At 44.7% G+C, this 26,315-nt stretch overlaps 1 protein-coding gene across 1 annotated transcript in view; it reads left to right on the forward strand.

The window, feature by feature from the left end:
* LOC138658302 (zinc finger protein 91-like) overlaps positions 1-26,315 on the forward strand; it is a 117,449-nt gene that overhangs the window by 71,130 nt on the left and 20,004 nt on the right. Inside the window, exons 11-14 of the mRNA XM_069745778.1 lie at positions 13,882-13,979; positions 14,101-14,218; positions 22,054-22,899; positions 22,967-22,992. Of these exons, the coding sequence (XP_069601879.1) occupies positions 13,882-13,979; positions 14,101-14,218; positions 22,054-22,899; positions 22,967-22,992 (1,088 nt within the window). The remainder of the gene's footprint in view (positions 1-13,881; positions 13,980-14,100; positions 14,219-22,053; positions 22,900-22,966; positions 22,993-26,315) is intronic.

A 26,315-nucleotide genomic window follows, 5' to 3' on the forward strand; every position in this document is an offset into this window, starting at 1 on the left:
TCTAACTGACAGGGTTAACAACACTATCCCCCCTATTTTTTTTTATTTTTTTTTTATAACACATCTCATTATGGTCATCTACATAGGGGTTATATAACGTAAGGACCATCTGACCATCATCTTGGCTCACCAACTCTCTAGGTCTGCTCAGGTGCACTTATACGTCCATCATATTATCTTTGTCTGTAAAATGGGAAAGGTTTGTTCTCAGGGTCAGCCAATTATTTTAGCGTAGCTAGCTAGTCAGAGGGCTTCCAGGGATAATACTCCTGTATCTGTCTTACACTACCTGATGTGGTTGGTTCTCTGGTGGTGGGGGTGACTAGATGACCGGTTGGGGGTGACACGACATGCTGGTCTACAGCTCCTTCCCAAAAGGATTACTGTCAGCCTACTCCCAAAATTAATGTCCCCACAATCCTGTGTCAGCTTTTTATTTCACTACATGTGATCTTATCTGGACAGGAATCAGTGTAATTCACTTAGATTGGGTTGCAGCACAGATTATACAAGTATTTCTCCAGTCTGGGTTTGTCTGACCGCAATATTTACAAATCCATCTGTCCTGTCTTGGTCTGAGAATTAACATGGCGAGAGAGATTTCCAGACCCAGGGTTAAAATGAATATTGGAGCGTAAGACTGGATTTGTGTAAGGGAGGGGGAGCTGGAGCTGAAGTCTTCTGCTTCTTGGGCCACTGATAAGGAAGCGAGCTGCGAGTTGTGTCCTTGAAGCTGCGAGGGGAGGGGGACTAGAGAGCGAGTGAGGATCGCTGCAGCTGCTGATACAGACTGGGTTAAACTCTTCTGGACTCAGCGCGTACTGAACCAAGGACAGAATATACACAACTCCATATTCTTCAGCGCAGCTAGCCCCCCTTTCTCTGGCCCGCAGCACAAAGAGGAAAAATCACAAACAATTCACGCACGGGTTCACCCCTCCCATTGGGTGTCTCGGAAAACCACACAGAGTGACGAAATACAGCAGTTCTCAGACTCAATTAATTTCTACAAAACCTTCACACAATTCCTATGCCAGAACACCTCAGAAAAACTAATAATTGAGGTATTTTATAACCAAACATGGGCTCTGCATCTTCTGAGCCTCCCTCTCCATCAACCTCTTTCCATCCCTCGTTCTTTAAAGCTCGCGCAACTCGCAGATGAGCTTGTGCTTGTTCTAACAATCCTTTATCTTTCAATATGCCCTTTTTGTTGTCTATGAAATTGTGCCATGTAGACGGCTGCAATCTCCCTGTCGAGGGCAATCCTACATGCTTGTACAACCTCTCAACATTCTTGACTGCCTTCTTGCCCTCCCGTGACTCTACTATTGTCTTGACTTCCACAGCATCCTCATCTAACCTGTGGGGCACGGACTTCTTCTTTAAGAGACGTAACATGACTCACAGAATACTACGCCCTTCTGCAGTAGGCCGCTGACAGCGACAGCAACACTTGTGTCCTAACACGGAGCCTCGCGCTCCACGTGTTATGAATAAAGAGCCTCGCGCTCAATTTTTTTCCCTAACCTGAACACCCGTGATTACAGTCTGCCCTGTCACGATATTCTAAACGTTGGGAGGCTGTCTCCTAGTGAGACCCCTCCACTGTGTTTCTGGTGGTCCCCCTCTTGGGACGTCTTAATTACCGATATGTGCAAGTGTTTCTGGTGGTCCCCCTCTTGGGACGTCTTAATTACCGATATGTGCAAGTGTGTGCAAGTGTTTCTGGTGGTCCCCCTCTTGGGACGTCTTAATTACCGATATGTGCAAGTGTGTGCAAGTGTTTCTGGTGGTCCCCCTCTTGGGACGTCTTAATTACCAATGTATGTGCGTGCAATATCACAGAGGCCACGTCTCCTATCCCTTCTCAAAGCCCGCCCCAATCCACAAACTTCTCAATCTTTCACTCTATCACTACTAGGCAACAGTCACGGGTAGGGTGGTTGAATGGAGTACAATGACCGGTGGAGGAGGTGTGGTGTACACGAGGACGTGCAGAGTGCGACGTCTCTCAGTTGCTGGTTCGAAGCGTGGCACGGGATCGCGCTCGGTCTCACCACTCGACCGGTCACTCCCCAGACCCAAGGAGACCACAGACTAACCAATAATGGCTGAAACACTAGCAAGTGTGACACATACATAGTATGCGATCTCCACTTACCGTGTTTGGAGGGTGATCAGTCCTCGAGGTCAGCCACTACGGGTGTCGTCCACGGACGTCCAGGCATGGGTCCAGGGGGTCTCGGATCACGGGCCACGCCCCACGTTGGTTGCGCCAAATTGTCGGGGTCGTCACGACAATACCCTTCATCCACCAGTCATTCCAAATTAGATTAAAGCATGTTGGTACCGGATAAGAATGAGTCAGACACAATGCTGGTTCAAACTCATAGCATGCTCGTGTGTCCACACGTAGTGGGAACGTCACAGCAACAACTGATTTTATTTCCTAAAACACAATATTACATGATCTATTGGGGGAAGGTGTGCAGAGGGCGGGGTTAGGCGGGGGTTAAGCAATGTATCTAGTATTCAGTCCTTCTGGTTGGTCCTGACGTCATCTGATGAATCTTCCTTTGTCCACATCTTGTCCACATCGCTTTAAGTATCATTTCCAGAGAAATTATACTTGTCCTTCTGGAATGTGTAGCTTGTTCCTTCAGCCGAGTGAAAGTGGGGCAAAGGTGAATACTGGGAGCCATCTTAAATACAGTTAAATTTGCATCAGCAAGCATGAAAAAGAAAAACTTATTGTTTCACAGCATAAGTATATATTAAAGTACAAAAAGTATAAAGATAAATATATTTTTACCTTGACAAAAGTACACATATTTGGTATCGCCACGTCCATAACAACCCGCTCTATAATACTATCCTACTTGTTAACCCCTTCAATCAGGGCCGGCTCCAGGTTTTTGAGGTCCCTTGGCAAGAGTCACAGAGGGCCCCCCTTTAACACATACCACGATTCATGATGCACAGATACAGCAGAGAAATATAGCACAGCCACGTAGCATATAACACAGCCCACGTAGCATATAGCACAGACATGTGGCATATAACACAGCCCACGTAGCATATAGCACAGCCATATAACATAACACAGCCACGTAGTATATTGCATTGCACAGCCCACGTAGCATATGACTCAGCCCACGTAGTATATGGCACGGCCACGTAGTATATAACACAGCCCATGTAGTATATTACACAGCCCACGTAGTATATAACACAGCCTACGTAGTATATAACACACAGCCACGTAGTATATATCACACAGCCACGTAGTATATCACACAGCCCAAGTAGTATATAACACACAGCCACGTAGTATATAGCACAGCCCACGTACACGTAGTATATAACACACAGCCACGTAGTATATCACACAGTCACGTAGTATATCGCACAGTCACGTAGTATATAACACAGCCCAAGTAGTATATAACACACAGCCCACGTAGTATATAACAGCCCACATAGCATATAGCACAGACATGTGGCATATAACACAGCCCACGTAGTATATAACGCAGCCCACGTAGCATATAGCACACCCACGTAGTATATTGCATTGCACAGCCCACGTAGCATCTAACACAGCCCACGTAGCATCTAACACAGCCCACGTAGCATCTAACACAGCCCACGTAGCATCTAACACAGCCCACGTAGCATCTAACACAGCCCACGTAGTATATAACACAGCCCACGTAGTATATAACACAGCCCACGTAGTATATAATGCAGCCCACGTAGTATCACACACAGCCACGTAGTATATAACACAGCCGACGTAGTATATCATACAGCCCACGTTGTATATAGTACAGCCACGCAGTATATAACACAGCCACGTAGTATATAGCACAGCCCACGTACACGTAGTATATAACACAGCCACGTAGCATAACACACAGCCACGTAGCATAACACACAGCCCACGTAGTATATAGCACAGCCACGCAGTATATAACAGCCCACGTAGTATATAACACAGGCAGCCCAAGTAGTATATAACACAGCCACGTAGTATAACACATCCCAAGTGGAAGACACGCTCACCCACTGCTTCAGTTCACCGTCACGCCGTTGCCCCCGTTGTGGACAGAGGGTGCGTGCACCGTCCGTGCACCTGACTGCTGCTCGTCTTGCTTGGCGCTGGACCTGGCCGTTGCCCCCGTTGTGGACAGAAGGTGCACCGTCCTCGCTGTAATCGCACCGATCCGAAGAATAAAGTCATCTAATCACTTATCCTGCACGAGGAACGGTGTAAAAATTAAAACCAATTCTTCACATGCTATTTATTTTTTTTCATTCTGCCTCCCAAAGATCGCAGTAAGGTTCGGCACATTTAGCCTGCGCTCTACGCTGAGCGCTTACATCGGGGTTTCTGTGTAAGTCTCTGAAACACGTGATTCAGACAGAACCCCCGGCGGAAGATTCCCTATAATGAGGCAGATGGAGGCACTGTGGACGCCATAGGACCTGTGATCCGGCGGTGTCCGTCTTTTTAGGATTGCATAAAAGGCCACAGTTTTGTGCACTTCTGAAAAGGACACCACTGATCAGAGGCCAGACGGAGTCAAGAGTAATTGCTGCCTCATTATAGTGAATGGATACCTCAGGGGTTTCATCTGAATCACGTCACTCAGATATTTAGATGTAAACCCCAAAGTAAATGCTCACCGTAGAGTGCAGGATAAATGTGATCCCAAACGTTATGTAAAATGTTCCCAATAAAAGCTTCAACTCAATCCACAAAAAAAGCAAGTCCCCACTCAGGTCTGTCATCAACGGAAATATAGGGGGCTTCCACCTTACTGGTAGCACAAAGGCTCTGGAAAAGCGAGAGAAAAAAGAAATTCAGCAAATTCTGCACTCCCAAATCCAAATGCCCCCCCCCTCTCTTCTGAGCCCCAGTGAGCCTAAACAACATTTAGTGCCCACATTTTTGACATTGCTGTAGTGATGAGAGCCCACCTAATTTATGGGTGCATGTCTCCAGAAGCATGAGCTGGGCATAATGTACTGGTCACTACAGCATACTGGTCGCTACAACAGCAATTGGCATCCACTGCTGCCTGTTTCTGGAAAACATGCATGGAGTCAATATCGTCACTACATCTGTAGATAAATTCCCAAAGGGTTATAATTTCCAAAATGGGGTCACTTGTGGGGGGTTTCCACTGTTTAAGCACATCAGGGGCTTTCCAAACGTTACAAGGCATCTGCTAATTTTTTTATTCAAATAAATTTTTATTAAGAATAACAAGATAAATGACATGTTACATTCTCATTTTCAATACAAAGCTTTCCCCCCCCCTTCAAACATTCCCCTTCAATCCCACCACCCCCCAACCCCACCCAACAAAGCAGCTCACCTTGCTTAGCACTTCCATCATTAGACCAATATACTATCTAATCCCTCGGCCAATAATATAAGCCACATTTAACATTACCATTAATTACCTCTCCCTCTATAATACCCCTATCCCATAGCAATCCACGGAGACCACATTTTATTGAACATTTCGATTTTTTCCCTCTTTTTTTATAAAACCCCTTTTCCAGTGTCAGGCCCTGCTTCACATACTGGAGGAACTCTCCTCTTGACGGCGGTTCTTCCCTAATCCAATTTCGAGCTATTGCCTTCCTAGCCATGTATAACAATCTGGCAATAGCTATCTTTAGGTTGTTATCCACTCCAATCTCATCCACACATCCCAACAAGCACACTATAGGATCCCTTGGCACCTTACATCCATACGCACCTTCCATACGACTCAAAACTACCACCCAAAAAGCAGCCAGTCTCGGACACGTCCACATCATATGGAGTATATCAGCATCTGCAGTTTTACACCTCGGGCATTCAGAATCATCACGCAAACCAGCCTTATATAGCACCATCGGTGACTTATAAACCCTGTGTATCACATAGAGCTGTGACAGTCTATACGGTTCGCTCAGTGACAATCGTGGGACCCATTCTAGCACCGACTCCCAAGTCTCATTCTCCATTGGACCCAGATCCCTCTCCCACTTAGCTCTTGCCATTATTGGAAACCCCAATAGGAAAGTGTGCAACAGATCTTTATACAAAGTAGATATGACTCCCCCAGTAGTCCCTTCATTACACACATACTCCAGTACTATATCCCTCTGAGCTCCAAAAGCATGCCTCATCCGCAAATACTGAAATTCCCCTGCAGTCCCAAGACCAAATTCCGCCTGCAATTGGGAAAATGATTTCAATTCACCTCGCTCCAATTATTTGATACACGTATTGAATCCCTTTGACTTGCCATTCTGTCAGTACCCCCAGTGCCTCAAACTCCTGTAAGTTGCTGTTATGCCATAGCGGTGAGAATCTAGTCAAATCCGTGACCCCCCGTATATGTCTCAGCCTACCCCACAGCCTGCGTATCAACAACACAGTCGGGTATAATTTCCCCAGAGCCCCCAGGGATCCATCCTCCAAACATTGTACTACTGGCCTTCTTTTTGTCACCACTTCCATCAGCCGCTGTACCGCCCCAGATGACCCTTCATGCGCCCAGCCTTTTAAATGCTGACTCTGGGCTGCAAGAAAATATATTTCAGGTTAGGCAATGCCAGTCCCCCTTCTTCCTTGGGTCGCTGAAGTGTCTCCAGTTTGATACGCGGATGCTGTCTCCCCCATATCAAATTCCTGAACAGAGAGTTAATCTGTCTAAATCTCCCGCGCAGTATCCAAACTGGCGCATTATGAAGAATATACAGTATTTTTGGCATCAAAATCATTTTAATAAGATTCACCCTGCCTACCACAGATAAATGCAGTTTAAGCCAAGCATCCGCTTTCGCTTTAAGAACACCTAAGATTGGAGTCAGATTTCTATGTATATAGTCAGTAACAGGCATAGATATCCATATTCCAAGGTACTTAAATTGGCTAGTCACCTCCAGTCGCCCATCCTCCAGTGGCTCCCCACCATCATCATCCACCTTAAACAAGACAGAGTTACTCCAGTTTATCCTAAGTCCCGACACCGATCCGAAACGGTCAATAATCCCAATGGCTCCCTCCAAGGACGTACCCGGGTCAGCCAGAAAGAGCAGAATGTCATCCGCATACAACGCCACCCTTTCTTCAATCAGCCCATATTTAACCCCTTCCCGACCTTTGACGCATACGCTGCGTCATGAAAGTCGGTGCCATTCCGACCCATGACGCAGCATATGCGTCATGGAAAGATCGCGTCCCTGCAGATCGGGTGAAAGGGTTAACTCCCATTTCACCCGATCTGCAGGGACAGGGGGAGTGGTAGTTTAGCCCAGGGGGGGTGGCTTCACCCCCCCGTGGCTACGATCGCTCTGATTGGCAGTTTCACTTTCAACAGCCAATCAGCGATTTGTAATATTTCACCTAAAAAAATGGTGAAATATTACAATCCAGCCATGGCCGATGCTGCAATATCATCGGCCATGGCTGGAAACACTAATGTGCACCCACCCCACCCCACCGATCGCTCCCCCAGCCCCCCGATCTGTGGTCCGCTCCCCTCCGTCCTGTGCTCCGCTCCCCCGTCCTCATGTCCGCTCCCCCCGTGCTCCAATCACACTCCCCGTGCTCCAATCAAACCCCCCCGCACTCCGATCCACCCCCCCGCACAGCGATCCCTCCCCCCCCCCCCCCGGGGTCCGATCCACCCGCCGGCACAGCGATCCCCCACTCCGTGCTCCAATCCACCCCCCCGTGTTCCGATCCACCCCCCCATGCTCCGATCCACCCCCCCCCCCCCCGTGCTCCGACGCCCCCCCCTGTGCCCTGATCTCCCCCCCCTTATGCTTACCTGGCCTCCCGGGGACCGTCCGTCTTCTTTCCTGGGCGCCGCCATCTTCCAAAATGGCGGGCGCATGTGCAGTGCGCCCGCCGAATCTGCCGGCCGGCACATTCGTTCCAGAGTGAATTTTGATCACTGAGATAGGTTATATCTCAGTGATCAAAATAAAAAAAAAAGTAAATGACCCCCCCCCCCCTTTGTCACCCCCATAGGTAGGGACAATAAATTTTTTTTTTTTTCCCACTAAGGTTGGGGTAAGAACTAGGGGTAGGGGTAGGGTTAGGGTTCGGGATGTGCACACGTATTCTGGTCCTATGCGGATTTTTCCGCAGAGGATTTGATAAATCCGCAGTGCTAAACCGCTGCGGATTTATGGCGGATTTACCATGTTTTTTCTGTGCATTTCACTGCGGTTTTACAACTGCGATTTTCTTTTGGAGCAGTTGTAAAACCGCTGCGGAATCCGCAGAAAGAAGTGACATGCTGCGGAATGTAAACCGCTGCGTTTCCGTGCAGTTTTTCCGCAGCATGTGTACAGCGATTTTTGTTTCCCATAGGTTTACATTGAACTGTAAACTCATGGGAAACTGCTGCGGATCCGCAGCGTTTTCCGCAGCGTGTGCACATACCTTTTGGATTAGGCTATGTGCACACGGTGCGGATTTGGCTGCGGATTCGCAGCAGAGTTCCATCAGGTTTACAGTACCATGTAAACATATGGAAAGCCAAATCCGCTGTGCCCAATGTTGCGGAAAATACCGCGCGGGAACGCTGCGTTGTATTTTCCGCAGCATGTCAATTCTTTGTGCGGATTCCGCAGCGTTTTACACCTGTTCCTCAATAGGAATCCGCAGGTGAAATCCGCACAAAAAACACTGGCAATCCGCAGGTAAAACGCAGTGCCTTTTACCCGCGGATTTTTCAAAAATGGTGCTGAAAAATCTCATACGAATCCGCAACGTGGGCACATAGCCTTAGGGTTAGGGGTGTGTTGGGGTTACGGGTGTGTTGGGGTTAGGGTTGTGTTTAAGGTTATGGCTACAGTTGGGATTAGGGTTAGGGGTGTGGGGGGGTTAGTGCTGGAGGTAGAATTGAGGGGTTTCCACTGTTTAGGCACATCAGGGGGTCTCCAAACGCAACATGGCGCCACCATTGATTCCAACCAATCTTGTATTCAAAAAGTCAAATAGTGCTCCCTCACTTCCGAGCCCCGACGTGTTCCCAAACAGTGGTTTACCCCCACATATGGGGTATCCGCATACTCAGGACAAACTGCGCAACAATTACTTGGGTCCAATTTCTCCTGTTACCCTTGAGAAAATAAAAAATTGCTTGCTAAAACATCATTTTTGAGGAAAGAAAAATGATTTTTTATTTTCACGGCTCTGCGTTGTAAACGTCTGTGAAGCACTTGGGGGTTCAAAGTGCTCACCTCACATCTAGATAAGTTCCTTTCGGGGTCTAGTTTCCAAATTGGGGTCACTTGTGGGGGGTTTCTACTGTTTAGCCACATCACGGGCTCTGCAAACGCAACGTGACGCCCGCAGAGCATTCCATCAAAGTCTGCATTTCAAAACGTCACTACTTCATTTCCGAGCCCCAGCATGTGCCTAAACAGTGGTTTACCCCCACATATTGGGTATCAGCGTACTCAGGAGAAACTGGACAATAACTTTTGGGGTCAAATTTCTCCTGTTACCCTTGGGAAAATAAAAAATTGCGGGCTAAAAAATCATTTTTGAGAAAATATTTTTTTTTTTTTTTTTTCATGGCTCTGCATTATAAACTTCTGTGAAGCACTTGAGGGTTCAAAGTGCTCACCACACATCTAGATTAGTTCCTTTGGGGGTCTAGTTTCCAAAATGGGGTAATTTGTGGGGGATCTCCAATGTTTAGGCACACAGGGGCTCTCCAAACGCGACACGGTGTCCGCTAATGATTGGAGCTAATTTTCCATTTAAAAAGCCAAATGGCGTGCCTTCCCTTCTGAGCCCTGCCGTGCGCCCAAACAGTGGTTTACCCCCACATATGGGGTATCTGCGTACTCAGGACAAACTGGACAACAACATTTGTGGTCCAATTTCTCCTATTACCATTGGCAAAATAGGAAATTCCAGGCTAAAAAAATCATTTTTGAGAAAAGAAAAATTATTTTTTATTTTCATGGCCCTGCATTATAAACTTATGTGAAGCACCTGGGAGTTTAAAGTGCTCAGTATGCATCTAGATAAGTTCCTTGGGGGGTCTAGTTTCCAAAATGGGGTTACTTGTGGGGGAGCTCCATTGCATAGGCACACAGGGGCTCTCCAAATGCGACATGCTGTCCGCTAACAATTGGAGCTAATTTTCCATTCAAAAAGTCAAAAGGCGCGCCTTCCCTTCCGAGCCCTGCCGTGTGCCCAAACAGTGGTTTACCCCCACATATGAGGTATCGGCATACTCGGGAGAAATTGCTCAACAAATTTTAGGATCCATTTTATCCTATTGCCCATGTGAAAATGAAAAAATTGAGGCGAAAATAATTTTTTTGTGAAAAAAAAAGTACTTTTTCATTTTCACGGATCAATTTGTGAAGCACCTGAGGGTTTAAAGTGCTCACTAGGCATCTAGATAAGTTCCTTGGGGGGTCCAGTTTCCAAAATGGGGTCACTTGTGGGGGAGCTCCAATGTTTAAGCACACAGGGTCTCTCCAAACGCGACATGGTGTCCGCTAACGATGGAGATAATTTTTCATTCAAAAAGTCAAATGGCGCTCCTTCCCTTCCGAGCCTTACCATGTGCCCAAACAGTGGTTTACCCCCACATGTGAGGTATCGGTGTACTCGGGAGAAATTGCCAAACAAATTTTAGGATCCATTTTATCCTGTTGTCCATGTGAAAATGAAAAAATTGAGGCTAAAAGAATTTTTTTTGTGAAAAAATAGTACTTTTTCATTTTTACGGATCAATTTGTGAAGCACCTGGGGGTTTAAAGGGCTCACTGTGCATCTAGATAAGTTCCTTGGGGCGTCTAGTTTCCAAAATGGGGTCACTTGTGGGGGAGCTCCAATTTTTAGGCACACGGGGGCTCTCCAAATGTGACATAGTGTCCGCTAAAGAGTGGAGCCAATTTTTCATTCAAAAAGTCAAATGGCGCTCCTTCCCTTCCAAGCCCTGCCGTGCGCCCAAACAGTGGTTTACCCCCACATATGAGGTATCAGCGTACTCAGGACAAATTGGACAACAACTTTCGTGGTTCAGTTTCTCCTTTTACCATTGGGAAAATACAAAAATTGTTGCTGAAAAATCATTTTTGTGACTAAAAAGTTAAATGTTCATTTTTTCCTTCCATGTTGCTTCTGCTGCTGTGAAGCACCTGAAGGGTTAATAAACTTCTTGAATGTGGTTTTGTGCACCTTGAGGGGTGCAGTTTTTAGAATGGTGTCACTTTTGGGTATTTTCAGCCATATAGACCCCTCAAACTGACTTCAAATGTGAGGTGGTCCCTAAAAAAAATGGTTTTGTAAATTTCGTTGTAAAAATGAGAAATTGCTGGTCAAATTTTAACCCTTATAACTTCCTAGCAAAAAAAAATTTTGTTTCCAAAATTGTGCTGATGTAAAGTAGACGTGTGGGAAATGTTATTTATTAACTATTTTGTGTCACATACCTCTCTGGTTTCACAGAATAAAAATTCAAAATGTGAAAATTGCGAAATTTTCAAAATTTTCGTCAAATTTCCGTTTTTATCACAAATAAACACAGAATTTATTGACCTAAATTTACCACTAACATGAAGCCCAATATGTCACGAAAAAAACAATCTCAGAACCGCTAGGATCCATTGAAGCGTTCCTGAGTTATTACCTCATAAAGGGACACTGGTCAGAATTGCAAAAAACGGCAAGGTCTTTAAGGTCAAAATAGGCTGGGTCATGAAGGGATTAAACCCAGTCACCTCATCAGACCGTCGAAGCTTATCAGCCAGTGGTTCCACAGCCAGAGCAAACAAAAGAGGAGAGAGCGGACACCCCTGTCTCGTCCCTCTAGCCAGTTGTATGGTCCGTGATAACTCCCCATTTACCCTAACCCTAGCCATCGGCATCGAGTACATCAGTCGAATCCAGGATATGAACTGCGGTCCAAACCCCATACTTCGGAGCACCTGCCAGAGATATCCCGACTCCACACTATCGAATGCCTTATGGGCGTCTAAAGATGCAATAACTCTCTGGCCACAGTTGTCGGATCTGAGTTGCAAATTCATATACAGCCTTCATAAGTTGATCGCAGTGGACCGATCAGGCATAAAGCCGGACTGGTCTGAGTGCACCAGGCGGAAATAACACTTGTCAACCTCATCGCCAACACCTTAGCCAGAAGTTTAACGTCTGTAGTAAGCAAGGAGATTGGCCGATATGAATCCGGCTGTGTCGGGTCCTTCCCCTCCTTAGGAATCACCACTATTATGGCCTCCCGCATAGATGCCGGTAGACGACCACCACTCCTAGCCTCCTCCAGAAGTACCCTTAATTTAGGGATCAGCACTTCCCCAAAGTTTTTATAAATTTCGGCAGGAAATCCATCTACACTAGGTGCCTTCCCATTAGCCATAGACTGCAGTGCCCGACCCAACTCCTCCTCAGTGATGGGAGCTTCCAAATCTTCTCTATCTATGTCACTCAGCCTTGGGAGCTCCAATTCCTCAAGGAACGCCACCGTGTCCTCCACCGACCCATCTACCTGAGAGGAATATAGGTCCGCATAAAAATCCGCAAAAATGTCCAAAATCTCTGAAGTCTCAGAGACAGCCACACCGCTCCCAAGGCATCTGCTAATTACTCAATTTTACATTTAAAAAGTCAAATGGTGCTCCTTCCAAGCCCTCCCATGCACCCAAACAGTAGTATTCCCCCACATATGGGGTTCCGGTGTACTCGGGAGAAATTGCACAACAAATTGTATTCAGAAATTTCTATTGATACCCTTACAAAAATGCAAAATTTCAAGATAAAAAAGATTTACCTGGGAAAATGTGTGTTTTTTTTTTTTTCCACAGCTTAACGTCATAAACTTCTGTGAAGCACTTGGGGGTTCAAGATGCTCAATACACATCTAGATGAGTTCCCTAAGGAGTCTAGGTTCCAAAATTGTGTCTCTTGTGGGGGGTTTCCACTCTTTAGGCACATCAGGGGCTCTCCAAACGCAACATGGCGACTGCTAATTATGCCAGCAAATTTTACATTGAAAAAGTGAAATGGCGCTCCTTCCCTTCCGAGTTCTGCCGTGTGCCCAAACAGTAGATTTTCCCCACATATGGCATACTCAGGAGAAATTGCAAAACAAAATGTATGGTCCATTTTCTCCTGTTTACCCTTGTGAAAGTAAAAAACAATTAGGTCTACATGAAAATTTTTGTGAAAGAAAAGTAAATGTTTATTTTTTTCTTCCACATTCCAAAAATTCCTGTGAAGCACCAGAAGGGTTAATAAACTTCTTGAATGTGGTTTTGAGCACCTTGAGGGGTGCAGTTTTTAGAATGGAGTAATTTTTTGGTATTTTCTATTATATAGACCCCTCAAAGTGACTTCAAATGTGATTTGGTTCCTAAAAAATGGTTTTGTAAATTTTGCTGGAAAAATGAAAAATCGCTGGTCAACTTTTAACCCTTATAATTTCCTAACAAAAAAAAATTGTTTCAAAAATTGTGCTGAAGTAAAGTAGACATGTGGGAAATGTTACTTATTCAGTATTTTGTGTGACACCACTCTATGATTTTAGGACATAAAAATTAAAAGTTTGAAAATTGTAAAATGTTCGCCAAATTTCCTTTTTTTTTTACCTATTAAGTGTTAAGTCATATCAAAGAACTTTTACCACTATCATAATGTACAGTATGTCACGAGAAAGCATTCTCAGAATCAGCGGGATCCGTTGAAGCATTCTATAGTTATAGAAAAAGCAACAGTGGTCAGAATTGTAAAGTTGGCCTGGTCAGGAAGGTGAAAACAGGCTTCGAGGTGAATGGGTTAACATGCCACTGTATTCCATCACTGTGTGTTTCCTACAGATGAACTCATGGAAAAAAATCCACCAGAGAGATGTCCCCGTCCTCTGTGTCCCCAGGACTGTCCAGAGGAGAATCACAACATCCCGGAGGATCATCAGGTAGACGGCACTGAGCCCTGTACCGGATCTGTATATCAAGGACATTTCGGATTGAGGTCATAGATGTCACATATTTTGGTGGTTTCTTGTATTGTGCTGATTGTTACATCTGATATATCAGGAGGAAGACTCGACTAACAATAAAGTGAAGGAGGAGACAGAAGAAGAAACGATGATGAGGGGGGATCAGCCGTGTGTGAGTGGCGGGAAGGAGGAGATTCCGGGAGATGTTTCCACAGGTATGTAATAATGTCTAGTCTGTAATAATGGCCAGCGTGCGACAATTTTTGACCGGTGTATGATATCGTGTGAAGTCTCCAGTGCAGTGAAGCTTCATTCACTGTTCACTACATAAGTGTCCGGTGATGGCGCGGCTGCTCCTGTACAGAGTCCGGCGGTGCACCGATGAATAACGGGGCCATCTTCACACCTCTTTTTAATGATTTAGGAATTACAGATTTCATTTTTCTAATTATAAATTTTTTAAGATTACTTCAATCCTTTACTTTCATGTTTTTCTGTAAGTTCCGTGCTGCCATATAAATGTCTGCGCTTGTGATTCAGACAGAACCTCTAGTGGAAGATTCCCTATAAAGAAGCAGAAGGAGGCACTGTGGACGCACTCTGTCCTATGATTCGGCGGTGACCATCTTTTTAAGCGTGCATAAAAGGGTAATCGACCAGTTTTGTGTATCTCTGAAAAGGACACCACTGAACAAAGGCCAGACAGAGTCTAGAGTAACTCTGCTGCCTCATTATAGGGAATGGATCCATCGGAAGTGTTATCTGAATCGTGTATTTTGTAGATTTAGATGGAAACCCTGATGTAATTTCTCAGCGTAGAGCACAGGATAAATGTGATCCAAAACGTTGTTTACCTCAAAATGCCTTCGATAAAAGCTTCTAGTCAACCCAAAAAAAGTCCCCACTAAGGTTCGTCATTTGTTCATCATTTGTTAACAGAATTGTAGGAAGTGTCCACATTACTGATAGCACAAAGGCTTTGGAAAAGTGATGTGGCTAACAACAAAATAAATCCACCAAAATATGAGCTCCTAAATCCAAATACCCCCGCCTCCTGAGCCCCACAGATGCGTGTCTCCAGAAGCATGAGCTCAGCATAATGTACTGGACACTACAATGTACAGGGCACTACAGTGTACAGGGTACTAAAATGTACAAGGCACTTCAATGTATGGGCACTACAGTGTACGGGACACAACAATGTACGGGCACAAAATAGTACTGGGCACTACAATGTACAGGGCACTACAGTGTACTGGATGCTACAGTGTACTGGCACTTCACCCTACCAGCCACTGCAATATATCCGGGCACTATAATGGCATATTTGCATGTTCGCTAAGGCCGGGTTCACATTAGCGGTTCTGTGCACAACGTATGATCCGCATACATCCGCATGTTTACATATCTTTAACATGGTGTAAGCAGGGACATACATACGCATGCGTCGTTTCGCGGTGTGCGGCGGTGCCTGGCGAATGCAACATGTTGCATTTTTTGAGGCGTCAAATATTGTGCAATCATGCGCATGCGGATGATGATTGCGTCAAAAAACGCATTACTGTCTATGGGAACACATTGTTACGCAAGGACATGCGTACACATGTGTTCGATACGCATACGTACTTCACACTAATCATGTCCAGGAAATGATGTTACCACCTGCAAAATCCCTGATGTATAAAAGAGGGTCTGGAGACAGGTGGTCCATTACTCTCAAGACTCTGGATGGAAGCACAAGTTTCTGGACAAGACTCTGGATGGAAGCACAAGACTCTAGATGTAAGTATAGAAGCTTTGAAAATAACTGTCTTTGCAGTCTGTACTCTGTACTAATTATTTGTTCTGTTCCTTGTAGACTGTTTGCTGCTCCAGTCCTGGTGCTGCTGTCCTGGTGCGGCCGTCCTGGTGCTGCCGCCATCCTGGTGCTGCCGCCTTTCTTGTGCTGACGCCGTCCTGGTGCTGCTGCCGTCCTGGTGCTGCTGCCGTCCTGGTGCTGCTGCCGTCTTCCTGGTGCTGCCGTCTTCCTAACTACTGCCTGTTGTAAATATTGGTGTCCATTGTTCTGTTTTTTTTTTTTGGGGGGGGGGGGGGGCGCATTGTGTTTGGCTCTTAGCAAGTTAAATTTTTCTTATCTGTTCTTTTCTCTAGTGTTTCACTTGACTACTGGCTGCTCTTCCAACATGTCCTCCACTGACGATTCCGAAAGTGGACATGACACTGATTATGTAATCACATTTGATTTACTGATTGATATGTATTGACTGTCAATACTAAACATGTGGTAAATCATGTATTTTCTTTACAGGAACCTTCCAGATCAGAAGAGCAGGAGCAGTCAAGTGGAAATGAATCTTCCCAGGGTCGTCAGCCTTAAGTTGCTGATGAGGAAAGATGGGTTGTAAGTATCCTTTATCAGAGTTGTAAAAGAATTTGTTTTCAGTTTTACTTACAAATTCTTTTTTTGTATTTCATCTATAGGTTCCACAACGTGACATAGATAATGAGTTACTTATTCAAGCAGTGCAAGAGCGAGCAGCGTTGTGGGACCCCGTGATTGGAATCATTCCGACTCAGCCTTGATCCGATGACTCTGGGAAGAAGTGGCCAGATTGCTGTTGGATGATTGGGACCATGCAAGGCCGCAAGTCAGAAAGGATTTTTGTAAGTATTGCAATGTGGTCTTACGCGTCGGTTTTGCTGTAAATGTTGGTGTCTTTGTACAGTTATTTTTTTTTTCTTCCCTCTTCACAGTGAAGAGAATAAAAGTCCGTTGGCGTTTGATGAAAGATCGCTTCAATAAGGACATGAGAGAGGAGATTCGAGTTCAAAGTGGTGCTGCTCGAAAAATCAGAAAATATAACCATCATCAGCTTTCTTTTTAGAAGCCTGCGGTTTCTCAGCGAACGTGAGTATCTTTTGTGTTGTCTTACTATTATTTAAACTTTGTTTTGTTTTTTTACTAATGTTTTTCATTTATTTTCCACACAGAACCTGGTGCAGCACCACACAATCTGGATCGTCCTCTGTTGGAGCGGCCCCTCATCGACCAGCCAACGAGCAGGCCACTCATCCACCAGTGATAGAGCAACCAGGTAGGCTTCACAGGCTGGGGAACAGGAAGCCGGTCCATCTGATTTTCTCCTCTGCCAGCCCTCTGCCACTACTTTACTTGGGTCTGCTCGCCAGCGGCAGAGGGCCTGGGAGAGGTCGGTCATGCCTGAGTTTATTCACTTATGCTCGGTCTTCCAGGCTGGGATCAAGGCGGTTGTAGAAAGAATGGATAGTGGGATCTCTCATGTGAACACACTATTCCAGGAAGTCCACAGACACCTTGACCGCCTGGAAGCCGACCTTCAGAGACCGGCGCGATATTATTTTTCCGCTATAGAACAGGGTGTGACGGAAAACCTTAGTCCTGATGTCCAGCTCTATGTGATGAAGGCCTGTCAGGCTGCTTATACCGAGGCCATACAGCGGTCCCGATATCGGCAACAGGCAGAAACTTCATTTCCTACAGGACAACAAGCTCCAGGACAGCATCAGTGCACTATCCACCACCACAACCACCGCTGGACATTAGGACTGTTTCAACAGTACCCAGCTACACCATGCAGCTGAGTGCAGCAGCCCAGCCTTCCACTTCAACCACGCAGCCGAGTGCAGCAGCCCAGCCTTCCTCTTCAACCACGCAGCCGAGTGCAGCAGCCCAGCCTTCCTCTTCAACCATGCAGCCGAGTGCCACAGCCCAGCCTTCCCCTTCAACCACTCAGCCGAGTGCAGCAGCCCAGCCGTCCACTCCCACCAGGCAGCAACAGGAACCAAAAGGCCGAAGAAGCAGCAAAACAAAGGCCAGGAAGCGAAAAGGAAAGCATTAACCACCCCCTTCACCCTCCCCTCCGAATGTGTCTTTTTTTTCCAAGTCTGTCCACACCTTCCCTTGGTTCTTTCCCATCCAATGTGTCAATCCCTTCCAACTTGTTTTTCCACTCCTAATGTGTCCTCTGCCAATATTTTGTACCCAATCCTCCAATTGACTGTTATTTCCTCTTCCCCTAATTCCTCAACCACTCCTAGCCTACCATCTCAGCCCGACACCCCTCAGGTCCACCATGTAACACCCTCCCGCAGACTCCAAAAGTAAATCACATTATTTTCCTTTTTTATGTAAAATTTTAAAAGGTTTTTATTTTTGTTACTAAAAATTATTTTGTTTCTCAGTAACTCTCCCTGTGTTTTCTTTATCTCTTTTTTTAAACGTGTGTATTGTTGAGTGTATTGTTGAGTGAAGTATTAATGGGTGTTACAGTTAAGGTGATTATTATTAAAGTTACAGTCAAGGTGTCAATATTACAGTTAGCAAACAGTACAGGCATATAACATTACAGGTACACTTGACTTATTTACAGCTTAAACCATTTCATCTTGCCATGCCACACCTCCAATATCAGAAACAAAGTAGGCATCCAATTTATCCCTCACTTGGGCAACTTCCACTGTAGTCCTCAGAGGGTGAGCATGGTAATTCGGCAATGTGGTATTAACAGGTTCCTCAAGTTCGAAGTGGGATTGCTCTTTTGACAGGATGTAATTATGCAGGACAACACACACTTGCACAATCTCATCAATTGTCTCAATTTTAAGATTGATTGGTGTTCCCAAAATGCGCCATTTAGCTGCCAGCAAACCAAACCATGAGAACAATGGAAAAGTATTTTTTATAATTGAAATACTCGGATCCACTTCCAGCAGGTTTCAGAATCCAAATGTGTTTGCCGTCCACAGCCCCCACACAGTTTGGAAAATTACAAATTTCCTTGAATTTTTCTGCATTTTTCAGCCAGAGTTCAGTTGTGGGAGGATTTCTACACGCAGAACGTCACACAATGCAGGTGTCTCCAACAATCCCAGAAAGGGTGGACAGTCCAATACTGAAATTGAAAATGTAGAGATTAGTGATGAGCGAATATACTCGTTACTCGAGCTTTCCCAAGCATGCTTGGGTGTCCTCCGAGTATTTTTTAGTGCTCGGAAATGTAGTTTTTATTGCCGGAGCTCAATGATTTACATCTGTTAGCCAGCTTGATTACATGTGGGGATTCCCTAGTAACCAGACAACCCCCACATGCACTTATGCTGGCTAACAGATGTAAATCATTCAGCTGCGGCAATAAAAACTAAATTTACGAGTACTAAAAAATACTCGGGGGACACCCGAGCGTGCTCGGGAAATCTCAAGTAACGAGTATATTCGCTCATCACTAGTAGAGATCTTAAGTTCTCTCCGGTAGCCAGGAATCTGTGGAAAAGAAAATGGGGAGAAAAAAAATCAGTAAATGGCATTTAGAACAAGATTAATGACAGGTGTTTCTTTTTCAAAATTACATACCTTAGGGTCACCAAAAGACGTTCCTCACCAGGTGTCCTGCCTGGTGATGGATCCTCGCACAGGATGCAGCAATTCTTGGAAGCTCTGTTCAGACATTCTAGTGTACTTGAAAAACTTTTGCGGGTTTTCACAAAGCTCGGTGAACAATGAGTGGTAGGCTCTGGTCAGTATTGTAAAATGAGGCTTGGCCATTAGTGTACAAAGTGGCTTGGTCCTTAAGGGGTTAATGTGCCTTCAGTGCTATTGCAGGCTTCTAAAGGTTCCCTTAGGCCAGTGTTTCTCTACTCCAGTCCTCAGGACCCATCAACAGGTCAAGTTTTCCTGATTTCCTTAGTATTGCATAGGTGATGGAATTAATGCTTGAAGAGGTGATGAAATTATCACCTGTGCAATACTAAGGAAATCCTGAAAATTTGCCCTGTTGGTGGGTCTTGAGGACTGGAGTTGAGTAACACTGCCTTAGGCAAACTGAGGACGTGATTACAGTGGCTGGAGCTCAACTGCTCCTGCATGTATGGTCATTTTTGTGATTAGTTAATCTCATTTGCATACGGTAGTGAAATATTAAAGCTCCATTTTTAATTGCATGGACACTTATCTACACTAAGGGCATAATAGGAAGCTTGCTACGAGAGTGAAATGGCACTGGCGGTACATTAGGGGGTAATTCCTGATGACAGGTTTCCTTTAATAACTGTTTTATTTGCTGTCTAATCTCTGCCAACCCTGACTTGTGCCAATGTCATCTGTTTGTCAGGGAAAAGAGGGAGACACAAAAGCGCAAATAGGGTCTTATCAAACGTTACACAAAGTTGCCCACCAAGAGATCTACTCACCTGGTGAGATTGAAGGAAGGACATATATTAATGGCGGCTGCTGCAGATCCACAGGACCTGATTGAAATATACACTTACCGTATATACTCGAGTATAAGCTGAGATTTTCAGCCCCAATTTTTGGGCTGAAAGTGCCCCTCTCGGCTTATACTCGAGTCACGGTTGGCGGGTGAGGGGAAGAGAGGTCTGAGGCATACTTACCTGCTTCCGGGGCTCCTGGCGCTGTCCCTGCCTGTCCCACGGTCTTCGGTGCTGCAGCTCTTCCCTGTTCAGCGGTCACGTGGCACCGCTCATTAAAGTTATGAATATGGACTCCACTCCCATAGGAGTGGAGCCGCATATTCATTTCTCTAATGAGCGGTGCCATGTGACCGCTGACAGAGGAAGAGGCTGCGGCACCCGGAGACCAGCTGTCCGGGGGAAGGAGCAATGGACACCGGGGGCAGGTAAGTATGTCATATTTACCTGTCCGCGTTCCACCCGCCGGGCGCCGCTCTCTTCGCGTCCTCTTGCAGTGACTGTGCAGGTCAGAGGGCGCGATGACGTACTAGTGTGCGCGCCGCCCTCTGCCTGAACAGTCACTGTGGAGAGACGCCGAGACGGGACGCTGAGGAGCTGCAAGCAAGAGAGGTGAGTATGTCGTTTTTTTTTTTTATTGCAGCAGCAGCAGCATTATATATTGCACAGATTTATATGGCACATCTATGGGGCAATAATCAACGGTGCAGAGCATTCTATATGGCAGAGCACTATATGGCACAGCTTTCTATGGCACATCTATGGGGCAATAATGAACGGTGCAGAGCACTATATGGCACAGCTTTATATGGCACATCTACGGGGCAATAATGAACGGTGCAGAGCATTATATGGCACAGGTTTATATGGAGCATCTATGGGGCAATAATGAATGGTATGGAGCATCTATATTTATTTTTGACATTTACCGGTAGCTGCTGCATTTCCCACCCTACGCTTATACTCGAGTCAATAAGTTTTCCCAGTTTTTTTGTGGCAAAATTAGGGGGGTCGGATTATACTCGGGTCGGCTTATACTCGAGTATATACGGTAGGTAGGAAAAAAGGATCATCCCCGCGCTGCGGCAAGAAGAATTCCAAAAATTGTTGAGTTTTCAACGTGGTTTATTCTACGTGTTTCAGGGTTCAGGTGACCCCCTTCATCAGGACATACCACAAATATTGTACAAGAGTCATAGGTATACAGGGTTTAAGTACACGTCAGCATTTGGAAGCGACGCCCAATGGATCAGATAACACCCAGTGTCAGAGTTCAGGCTCATCAGGAAGTTCACATGACAAGATTAAAAATCATCAGAGAAATACAAATTAATATTTTACACATTTAGCCTTATTTTTGTTTATAGGATAACAAAAATTGAAAAGAGAGAAAGAAAGAAAAAAAAAAAAAGAGAAACACGGTCTCACTGAGAGTGGAACCGCTTGCAAATGCTGAGGTGTACTTAAACCCTGTATACCTATGACTCTTGTACAATATTTGTGGTATATCCTGATGAAGGGGGTCACCTGAACCCTGGAACGCATAGAATAAACCACGTTGAAACCTCAACAATTTTTGGAATTCTTTTTGCGGCAGCAAATCCTACCCAAGTGTAAATGTCACCAGTTTATAAGTGTTATTCATTTTACCCGTCGTTGTGTTAATGTTATGGCATGTAGATGTCTTCCTTATTACTGGTACTTTTACTGACGAGGGTTTTCGTTGTGAGCTCCATAATAGAAATTAGAAATCCATTTTGTGTTATCGAAAAAAAAATCACATCCAGTCTATCTTTCATCCTTATAGGAAATCCTTGTGAGAATAACTGGTCATCGCTAAGTTTTAAAGAAGATATCGGGAAGCACTCTAATGGAGAAAACATCATTACCCTTCATGGACCTCCTGGACTTCACAGAACTTCATTTTCTTATAATCCTCCTAATCATGAGGAACCCTCTCCTGAGCAATCTCGCATTGTTACCACAATTCCAGGTGACAAAGTGGATACAAGATTTCAGTGTGACAAGCAACTTACTGGAAGCTTAGATATTTTAACACACAGAAAGCACAAAGGAGAAAAGCCATACTCCTGTTCAGAATGTGGGAAATTCTTTACGTATAAATCAAAATTTGTGATGCATGAGAGAACTCACACAGGAGAAAAGCCATTTTCATGTTCGGAATGTGGGAAGGCCTTCATAGATAAATGGAATCTTATTACACATCAGAAAAATCATAATTGTGTGACTCCATACTCCTGTTCAGAATGTGGGAAATGCTTTACAACTAAAGGAAATCTTATTAGACATCAGAAAGTCCACACAGGAGAAAATACATTTTCATGTTCACTGTGTTGGAAGTCATTCACGGTTAAAGGGAGTCTAATTAAACATCAGAGAATTCATACAGGAGAGAAGCCATTTTCATGTTCAGAATGTGTGAAATGTTTTACAGATAAAGCGAGTCTTATTAGACATCAAAGAATCCACACAGGAGAAAAGCCGTATTCATGTTCAGAATGTGGGAGGTCCTTCAATGTTAAAGGGAATCTTATTAAACATCAGAGAATTCACACAGGAGAGAAGCCGTATTCATGTTCACACTGTGAGAAATGCTTTGCAAAAAAATCAAGTCTTAGGAGCCACGAGAGAAGTCACACATAGAAGCTTGTTCGGAATGGTGGAAATCTTTCATACATAAATCATTTCTTGTAAAACAGAAGAAAAGGCATACAGGAAAGAAATGGTAATTATGTTCTGTGATTGCTCAGCATAAATGAGTACACCCCTTTGATCGGTAAGATTTTTATCAATATCTCACTGAACACAAGAACAATTTCTAAAATGTTGCCAACACGGAGTTTCATGGAACAATTTTTTGTAATCAAAACATTGTAAGTTAGGTTAATATAACTTTCATTACAAAATCTTTAGGTTTACCCAAATTAGTTGATAAAAAAAAATGAGTACACCCCACATCAAAAGCTACTACACCTATCATTTTGTATGTCCTCCATGATTTTTAACGACCGCACCAAGTCTTCTAGGCCTGGAATGAACAAGTTGGTTACATAATGCATCATCTATCTTCTTTCTCTTTTTGAAGATGAAGCTGCAACCCATTATGAGGTCCTTGTTATGGGGGACTTTAACTACCCGGATATTAACTGGGAAACAGACCTGCGAATCCCATAAATGCAACAGGTTTCTACTAATAACCAAGAAAAATTATCTTTAACAATTGGTGCAGAATCCAACCAGAGGAGCAGCGCTTTTAGACCTAATACTATCTAATAGACCTGACAGAATAACAAATCTGCAGGTCGTCAGACAATATTGTACAGTTTCACTTGTCTTTTGCCAGGGGGACTTGTCAGGGAGTCACAAAAACACTGAACTTTAGAAAGGTAAAGTTTGACCAGCTTAGAGATGCCCTTAATCTGGTTGACTGGGACAATGTCCTCAGAAATAGGAATACAGATTATAAATGGGAAATGTTTAACTATCCCGTCCGAGGTCAGAACCCCCGCTTTGATGCGGGCTCCGGCGGTGAGCCCGCATCAAAGCCTGGGACATGTCAGCTGTTTTGAACAGCTGACATGTGCCCGCAATAGCGACGGGTGAACAGCGGCATTTAACCGGCGCCGACCCCATCACATGATCGGGGGTCAGCGATGCATCAGGATAGTAACCATAGATGTCCTCGAGACCTCTATGGCTACTGATGCCGGCCTGCTGTGAGCGCCACCCTGTGGTCGGCGCTCATAGCAAGCCTGCAATTCAGCTACATAGCAGCGATCTGATGATCGCTGCTATGTAGCTGAGCCGATCCAGTTGTGCCAGCTTCTAGCCTCCTTCTAGGCTATTGAAGCATGGCGAAAGTAAAAAAAAAAAAAAAAAAATTATATATATATATATATATATATATATATATATATATATATATAATGTTTAAATCACCCCCCTTTCGCCCCATTCAAAATAAAACAATAAAAAAAAAATCAAACCTACACATATTTAGTATCGCGATCAGAATCGCTCGATCTATGAATAAAAAAAAGGATTAACCTGATCACTAAACCCACCCCAGATCACGAAAAATGGAGACGCTACGGGTATCGGAAAATGGCACAATTTTTTTTTTTTTAGCAAAGTTTGGAATTTTTTTTCAGCACTCCGATAAAAGAGAACCTAGACATGTTTGGTGTCTATGAACTCGTAATGACCTGGAGAATTATATTGACAGGTCAGTTTTAGCATTTTGTGAACCTAGTAAAAAAGCCAAACAAAAACAAGTATGGGATTGCACTTTTTTTGCAATTTCACCACACTTGGAATTTTTTTCCCGATTTATAGTACACAACATGCTAAAACCAATGATGTCGCTCAAAAGTGCAACTCGTTTCGCAAAAAAAATAAGCCCTCACATGGCCATAGATACAAATATAACTTTTATTGGATAGTCCTAAAATAAACACTCAAGAGGAAAAAGTGACACAGAACTATAATACCACATATATAAAGTGCTCGTGCATATCAGTGCTCCATAAAAAATGGTTTGGTCTCACCTCTGTATTAGAAGTTTACCATAGCAGTGTTGCATCGAACAGGAGCAGGAAATACATTCCAAATGTAAAGGGGCAAAAGAGGGTTTCCTTTCATTCCCTGTCGTGCCCCTGCATTGCTCCTGTCCTTACATGGACAGTAACCAAATTGTACACTACTGTGGGATACCCACCACTGATGTATGAAATAGATTTCCCTATGCGTTTCCTCCCCAATGGAGGGGAATCATCAGCGGAGTTAAAACTAGAATAAGTGGGACAGAAGAATTCACAGGTCCCAGCAGTGGCAGGGATCATCTTTTAAGGTGTGACCATTAATGTCACAGGCCCCATGTATATGGATGGTGTGATCTGGCCCCGCATTCAGGGTTTGTTTAAAGGGAATCTGACACCTCCAAAATCGAGGGTGAGGTAAGCCCACCGGCATCAGGGGCTTATCTACAGCATTCTGTAATGCAATACGATAAAAATACAAAACAATCATACAAAAAAGTGTGCAGCACGGGACGGATGAATATACGGATACCCAACTGCACAATAATAATAATTATTTACCGTATATACTCGAGTATAAGCCGACCCCCCTAATTTTGCCACAAAAAACTGGGAAAACTTATTGACTCGAGTATAAGCCTAGGGTGGAAATGCAGCATTTACCGGTGAATTTCAAAAATAAAAATAGATCATTATTTCCCCATATCTGTGCCATATAGTGCTCTGCACTGTTCATTATTTCCCCATAGCTGTGCCATATTGTGCTCTGCACCGTTCATATTGCCCCATATAGTGCTCTGCACGGTTCATATTGCCCCATATCTGTGCCCTATATGCTCTGCACCGTTCATATTGCCCCATATCTGTGCCCCATATAGTGCTCTGCACCGTTCATATTGCCCCATATATGTGCCCCATATAGTGCTCTGCACCGTTCATATTGCCCCATATCTGTGCCCTATATGCTCTGCACCGTTCATATTGCCCCATATCTGTGCCCTATATGCTCTGCACCGTTCATATTGCCCCATATATGCTCTGCACCGTTCATATTGCCCCATATCAGTGCCATATAGTGCTCTGCACCGTTCATTTTTGTCCCATAGCTGTGCCCCATATAGTGCTCTGCACCGTTCATACTGCCCCATATAGTGCTCTGCACCGTTCATACTGCCCCATATAGTGCTCTGCACCATTCATACTGCCCCATATAGTGCTCTGCACCGTTCATACTGCCCCATATAGTGCTCTGCACCGTTCATACTGCCCCATATAGTGCTCTGCACCGTTCATACTGCCCCATATAGTGCTCTGCACCGTTCATACTGCCCCATATAGTGCTCTGCACCGTTCATACTGCCCAATACAGTGCTCTGCACCGTTCATACTGCCCCATATAGTGCTCTGCATCGTTCATACTGCCCCATATAGTGCTCTGCACCGTTCATACTGCCCAATACAGTGCTCTGCACCGTTCATACTGACCCATATAGTGCTGTGCACCGTTCGT

This window comes from Ranitomeya imitator, chromosome 1 (genome assembly GCF_032444005.1).
Source record: "Ranitomeya imitator isolate aRanImi1 chromosome 1, aRanImi1.pri, whole genome shotgun sequence".
NCBI lineage: Eukaryota > Metazoa > Chordata > Amphibia > Anura > Dendrobatidae > Ranitomeya > Ranitomeya imitator.